Raw genomic sequence first — 7,374 nt, 5'->3', positions numbered from 1 at the left:
CAAGAGTGAAACTCCGTCTGAAAAAAAAAAAAAAGAAAAAGAAAATCATCTCTGAAGTAACACTGAAACCTGTTAACAAAGGGGCATTTATTCAGCACAATAGAACTTTGATATCTGCAATGCTTAAAAAAATACGTTCCCATTCCTGAGGAAATTAACTTGCCAGGTTCAGTTTAAAGCGATGGACCTTCCTTATTTTACTCCTGTGAAATAAAAAGAAACCAAGGAAACATATTTTTTCTTTAGTATTAAAAATATCTTTTATTGACTGAAGCTGATCAATTCTTTCAGAAAAGACACAGAGGCACAGAGTATATTCTTTAAAAAATTAAATTATTTTACAAGTTAAAACGGAAGTGCTTTAGTCTTTAGGATTTTTTAAAATGCATATAAAACTTGATCTGCCAGCAAGCTTTTGTTTGTGTAAGCAGGTGGGACTGCTATAGACCCAGGAAAATGGGGCTCTGCTCAGCTTGGGACAGAAGGACCTTGAGTAACCAAGGAGCTATTTTCCAGTCACATTTTATTTCAAAGCACTTTACGTCTATTTACACAGCAAAGTCAAGAGCTAAAACCATGAGAGAATACTATTTCTCAAATATTTTGACCTGACTCTGATAAGCTATTGTTTATAATTTAAATTTGTATGCACAGATTTTTTAAAAATCAGAGAGTTAAAACAGCACTTTATATGCAGGGGTTCTTTCTCTATTTGACGTTTACACTTTTAAAGAGCTTCTCTAGTACTTAACTGTAGTCTGTATCTTTATAGAGAAGCCTTTTTCATTCTTAGCATAATTCCAAGTTTGTATATGTACAATAAGGTCTAATTTCTTACACATGAAAATATTTCTTCTGCACAAAAATGGTTAACTTGAAAATAAACAAAGTGTAGATGTTTAAAAATTAACCTTTCTGATTCTGCTCTGCGTTGGAATTAAGTGTTGTTTACGAAGAACTAGAATCCTCTTTTAGTTTTACAGTTAAGCATTCATTCGGTATTAGCATCTGCTTTCTGCCTTCCACATAGATGAGAAATCTGCTTTTGGATGAAGAAACATGACATTAATAAAATACGATCAATTAGCATCGGAGAGTGTGCTATAAGTTCTGTCGTCTAAAATGTTAACTACACATCCTGATTTTCATCAACATCAGGACATGCAAAATACTACAAATATGAAAACTCAGCAGAGAGAGGGAGAGGGAGAGAAGAGGAGGGATGGGGGTGGGGATGGTGCTGCTCAGGTTTCCTGCTTCCCCAGAGTCTTTGATACGCTGTTATGCTTACCTTGAAAAGATCTGAAATGCCTGTACCCTTTAGCTTATCAGACTGGGTTCTGAAGAAACTGCATATGAAATGCAGGTTTGATAGAAGTAAACACAAATCCAGAAAGTGCTTACTGGGTCAATAAACGTTTTTATGAAGCTTTTACCCCATGTGAAACTTTTATAAAGCTTTACCCCATGTAAAGACTTCTTGGCCAGGCATGGTGGGTCACACCTTTAATTCCAGCACTTTGGGAGGCCAAGGCGGGTCTATCACTTGCGCTCAGGAGTTCGAGACCAGCCTGGCCAACATGGCAAAATCCTGTCTCTACTAAAAATACCAAAAAAATTAGTCAGGCATGGTGGTGCACACCTGTAATACCAGCTGCCTGGGAGGCTGAGGCAGAAGAATCACTTGAACCTAGGAGGTAGAGGTTGCAGTGAGCTGAGATTGTACCACTGTACTCTAGCCTGGGCAACAAGCAAGACTCCATCTCAAAAAAAGAAAAAAAAGGCCGGGCGTGGTGGCTCAAGCCTGTAATCCCAGCACTTTGGGAGGCCGAGGCGGGTGGATCACGAGGTCAGGAGATCGAGACCATCCTGGTCAACATGGTGAAACCCCGTCTCTACTAAAAATACAAAAAAAACATTAGCTGGGCATGGTGGCGCGTGCCTGTAATCCCAGCTACTCAGGAGGCTGAGGCAGGAGAATTGCCTGAACCCAGGACGCGGAGGTTGCGGTGAGCCGAGATCGCGCCATTGCACTCCAGCCTGGGTAACAAGAGCGAAACTCTGTCTCAAAAAAAAAAAAAAAAAAGAAAAAAAGACTTCTTTCCGGACAGACACTCAGATGAAACGCTGAAACATTGATTCTGATTTTTTTTCAGCTATAATTTTTTTCTAATAAATTATTTGACTAATAGTTTTTGGAGAACAGGTGGTGTTTGGTTACGTGGATAAGTACTTTAGTGATGATTTCTGAGATGTTGATGTGCTCATCAGCCGAGCAGTGTACTCTGCACCCAATGTGTGGTCTTTTATCCCTCACCCATCTTCCCATCCTTCCCTGAACCCCCAGAGCCCATTATGTCATTGTTATGCCTTTGCATCCTCATAGCTTAGCTCCCACTTATGCGCGAGAACATACGATGTTTGGTTTTCCATTCCTGAGTTACTTATTTTAGAATGACGGTCTCCAATCCCATCCAGATTGCTGCAGATGACATTATTTCATCCCTTTTTATGGCTGAGTAGTATTCCATGGTACACATGTATCACATTTTATTTTATTTTATTTTATTTTTTTTGTAGATAGAGTCTCACTCTGTTGCCCAAGCTGGAGTGCAGTGGCACAATTCTGGGATTACAGGCGCGTGCCACCATGCCCGGCTAATGTTTGTATTTTTAGTAGAGACAGGGTTTCACTATGTTGGCCAGGCAGGTCTCGAATTCCCGACTGTGGATAACAACCCTCCCATGGGCACCAAGGAAGGAGAACTGTGCAGACCCCAGGCACAATTAGTGCCTGAAGTATAATTCACTGCTTATTTATATCTAGCTTATAAATATAATCATACTTAATCCCATATAATCTTTCTATATAATCATATAATGGATGTAGTCAGAGCTGTACTGACACATTTAGTGCTGATTTATATAATCCTACTATATAACCATATATATAGTAGTTTGTAGTAGGAGGAATGCCTAGAGCAGTCACAGAACAGAAGCAGTACATGGGAAAACAGCTAGACCAGGACAAGAACCAAAGACCCAGGCAGTGGCGTCCCTGCCTGAAAGGGCATATGCTGTATGGCAGGCTTGGAGCAAGAGCCTCTTCTCCTGATAAAGGAGTTGTAATACCTTGCATCCAGTTCCAGTGGAAAGTAGGCCTCAGGCCTGAAATCCCGCAAATAACCAAGAGAGAAGAGCCCCTCTGGTGTGACCAGTCACAGCGGCTGTACACCCAGTCACCTTTCTCACTTCTGTGCTAGCTCAAATCATCCTCCCATAAATATCTTAAGAGAAGAGCACAAGTCTGTCAGCTCCCACTGCATTGGCTTAGTTATCCTTCTATTAGAAACCCTTTGAAGTCTCCAGCCCCCAGATAAGAAGTGTTGCGCATGACACCTGTTGCACATAGCCCACCTCCTTGCCTCAGTGACCTAATGGGGGTGGACCCCTTTTCTGTACACGACCCTTTACTACTGCACACAGCATGGCCCCCTACTGCACATGGCCCACCTCTCTGTCCAGATGACATAATGGGGTGGCCCCTTCGATTGTGACTCACGTGATTATGTATGCCCTATCACTAAGCCTACAGATGATGACCTCACTTACAACCCTTCCCCCTGCTTGTACGTAAAAAATACAGATGCTTCCGGGCATTCGGGGCCTTGCCAGTCTCTGCTCATAAGTGGCGTGGCCCCCCGAGTCCAGCTGCTCTTCACCAGTTCTTCAGCATCCTGTCTCTTTACTTCTCAGGCCCTGCACCTCAGCACAGCATAAAGGACAACCCACGACCTTGTGGGACCAACAGCCCTACACCCGACCTCAGGTGATCCACTTGCCTTGGCCTCCAAAAGTGCCAGGATTACAGGCACGAGCCACCACGCCCTGCCCATATACCACCTTTTCTTTATCCATTAGTTGATTGATGGGCATTTGCACCGGTTCCGTATTTTTGCAATTTCGAATTGTAGTTCTATAAACATGTGTGTACAAATGTCTTTTTCATATAATGACTACTTTTCCTCCAGATAGATACCTGAAAGTAGGATTGCTGGATCAAATCGTGGTTCTAATTTTAGTTCTTTAAGGATAATCTCCACACTGTTTTCCACAGTGGTTGTACTAGTTGACATTCCTACCAGCAGTGTAGAAGTGTTCCCTATTCCCCACATCCACGCCAACATCTATTATTTCTTGATTTTTAAATTATGGCCATTCTTGCTTGAGCAAGGTGGTATCACACTGAGGTTTTGATTTGCATTCCCTGATCATTGGTGATGTTGAGCATCTTTTCATATCAGATTCTGATTTTTAAAGCTGTGTCTATGTATTCATTCCCTAGATTTAAAATTCTAGGTATTGAGAATAATAGCTTGTTTTAAAAGAGACAAGGTCTCACTCTGTTCCCAGGCTGAAGTGCAGGAGAACAAGAACTTTTTGATCTGCATTTCACTTGCAAGTAATTGACATTTTACTGTGATTAAATTTAGAAGGTATGTATAAATTGGTCGAGCAAAAGAGAAAGTATTGCAGGTCAAATGCCTCGCCTTGACTCCACGTTATCAATGTTCCCAAGTTACTTATTAAATATTAATTGAGATATAGGGTGAGATAAGCAAAGGTGACTTACCCACGATCATGATGAATACTGAAGTTGCCTTTTGTTTCCTTCAGTAACTGACAAAGGTATTTTTTTGAGCTGACTCTTCTGGGACCTCCGAGTTCTGGAAAACAACCCCCAGATTAGTATCCAGGATAGAGAAACTAGAAAATTCTTAAGAAGACTAAACACAGATATAGCACAAATGCCTTAAAAAGATGTCAGATGAGATGAGGCTGGATACAGTGGCTCACGCCTATAATCCCAGCTCTTTGGGAGGCCAGGGCAGGCAGATCAATTGAGGTCAGGAGTTTGAGATCAGCCTGGCCAACATGGTGAAACCCCATGGGCATGGTGGTGCCCTCCTATAATCCCAGCTACTTGGGAAGCTGAGGCGGAAGAATTGCTTGAACCCAGGAGGCGGAGGTTGCAGTGAATCAAGATCACGCTACTGTACTCCAGTCTGAGTGATACAGTGAGACCCCTCCTCAAAAAAAGACGTTAGATGAAGAGATTCTGCACTCCATGTTCACTGCAGCACTATTCACAACAGCCAAGATGTGGAAGCAACCTAAGTGCCCATCAGCAGATGAGTGGATTGGGAAAATGTAGTATATACACACTATGGAATACTATTTAATCATAAAAACAAAATTTGGCTGGGCTCCGTGGCTCATGCCTATAATCCCAGCACTTTAGGAGGCCAAGGCAGGCAGATCACCTGAGGTTGTGAGTTCGAAACCAGCCGGACCAACATAGAGAAACCCTGTCTCTACTAAAAATACAAAAATTAGCCAGGTGTGGCAACGTGCCTATAATCCCAGCTCCTTGGGAGGCTGAGGCAGGAGAATTGCCTGAACCCAGAAGGCAGAGACTGCGGTGAGCTGAGATTGCGCCATTGTACTCCAGCCGGGGCAACAAGAGCGAAACTCCGTGTCAAAAAAAATCACAAAAAACAAAATTCTTTCATTTACAAAAATGTGGATGAAACTGGAGGACATTAGGCTAAGTAAAAGAAGCTAGACACAGAAAGACAAATGCTGAATGATCTCACTTACATGTGAAATCTAAAAAAATGTGGAACACATAGAAGCATAAAGTAGCATAGTGGTCACCAGGGGCTGCTGGAGGGAGTGGACGGGGAAAGGGGAGCTGTTGGTGAAAGGCACAAAGTTTCAATTAGACAGGAGGAAGAAGTTTTAGTGATCTCTTGCACAGCACCATGACTATGGATAATAATAATGTATTGTGGTTTAAAAAAATTTTTATAGAGACAGGTCTCCCATTGTTGCCCATTCCCAACTTTAAGCGATCCTCCCGCCTCAGCCTCCCAAAGGGCTAGGATTACTGGTATGAACCACTGTGCCCAGCCAATAATAATGAATTACATATGTAAAAATTTTTTAATGAATAGATTCTAAATCTTTCCACTACAAAGACATAAGTATGCGATGTGACAGATACAGTTGGTTTAGTAATTCCATGACATTATATACATATCATAACATTGCACTATACACTATAAATATATACAATTATTTTTTGTCAATTTAAAAAAGACTGTGGGGCTGCACGCAGTGGCCTGCAATCCCAGCACTTTGGGAGGCTGAGGGAGGAGGATCGCTTGAGCCCAGGAGTTTGAGACCAGCCTGGGCAAAACAGGGAGACAAAAAATATACTAAAAAAATTAGGCCAGGTGCAGTGGCTCACACCTGTAATCCCAGCACTTTGGGAAGCCGAGGCCAGCAGATCACAAGGTCAAGAGTTCAAGACCAGCCTGGCCAATGCGGTGAAACCCCATCTCTACTAAAAATGCAAAGATTAGCTGGGTGTGGTAGCTTGAGCCTGTAATACCAGCTACCCAGAAGCCTGAGGCAGGAGAATCGCTTGAACTGGGGAGGCAAAGGTTGCAATGAGCTGCCATCAAGCCACTGCACTCTAGTCTGAGACAGAGCTAGATGCAATTTCAAAAAAAAAAAAAAAAAAAAAAAAAATCACCCAGCATGGTGACACACACTCTTAGTCCCAGATATTTAGGAGGCTGAAGTGGAAGGACCACTGGAGCCTGGGAGTTTAAGGCAGAAGTAAGCCATGATCATGCCACTGCACTCTAGCCGGAGTGACAGAGTGAGACCCTGTCTCAGAAAATAATAAATAAATAAAACCTTAGGAAATGAATACAATATAATGAAGTGACTGAATACAACTGCCATCCATCCATCCAACAAAGGCTTCTTGACTTCCCATTCATCTGTAGGGTCTCCTTTGTCTGATCTGGAAGGACTTCTCTGTCTGCTTTACCATATGTGTTATAGCTTAACACTAGGCATCAGCTAACGCCCAGATATAACTGGCTCGTTGTCAGCCCTAACACAGGCGACCGGTGCAGTGAGCCCTAAGTGAGCCCTATTGAAAACAGTGGTCAGTAGGTAAGCATCAGCAACTCTAAGTGCTGAGTTGCCTCGTTAGCCTTGTTAGGTGTCTGGGTGGGGAAAAAAGAAAGGAGGGGAGAGTGGAGAGGTGAGGGGGACAAATGAAGGGGAGATAATACCTGGAAAGACCCAGGTGCATTCCGTGGTGACCCCTGGCTTGTAAGTAAGCCCACCTCCTCACCTCCTCCTGCCTGCGTGGCCTGCATTCCAGCCATGCCAGGATCCCTCACAGTTCCTCAGGGTCACCCAAGGGTGCTTCCAGGCCTCTGTGCTTTTACTCATGCTGCTTCCTCTCTATGCAAATTGCCCGTGTATTTTACCATCTGGTTTTTTTTTTTT

At 42.9% G+C, this 7,374-nt stretch overlaps 1 protein-coding gene across 1 annotated transcript in view; it reads right to left on the bottom strand.

The window, feature by feature from the left end:
* Window positions 1-72: 72 nt before the first annotated feature.
* CCDC62 (coiled-coil domain containing 62) overlaps window positions 73-7,374 on the bottom strand; it is a 63,822-nt gene continuing 56,520 nt past the window's right edge. Inside the window, exons 12-13 of the mRNA XM_037744227.1 lie at window positions 4,634-4,727; window positions 73-1,042 (exon numbers count right to left, since the gene is read on the bottom strand). Of these exons, the coding sequence (XP_037600155.1) occupies window positions 4,674-4,727 (54 nt within the window). The 3' untranslated portion in view covers window positions 73-1,042; window positions 4,634-4,673. The remainder of the gene's footprint in view (window positions 1,043-4,633; window positions 4,728-7,374) is intronic.

Source organism: Cebus imitator, unplaced genomic scaffold (assembly GCF_001604975.1).
Source record: "Cebus imitator isolate Cc_AM_T3 unplaced genomic scaffold, Cebus_imitator-1.0 Scaffold169, whole genome shotgun sequence".
In the NCBI taxonomy this organism is placed as follows: Eukaryota; Metazoa; Chordata; class Mammalia; order Primates; family Cebidae; genus Cebus; species Cebus imitator.
The sequence above is the reverse complement of the archived record's forward strand: the minus strand, read 5'-3'. Positions and strand labels throughout refer to the sequence as shown.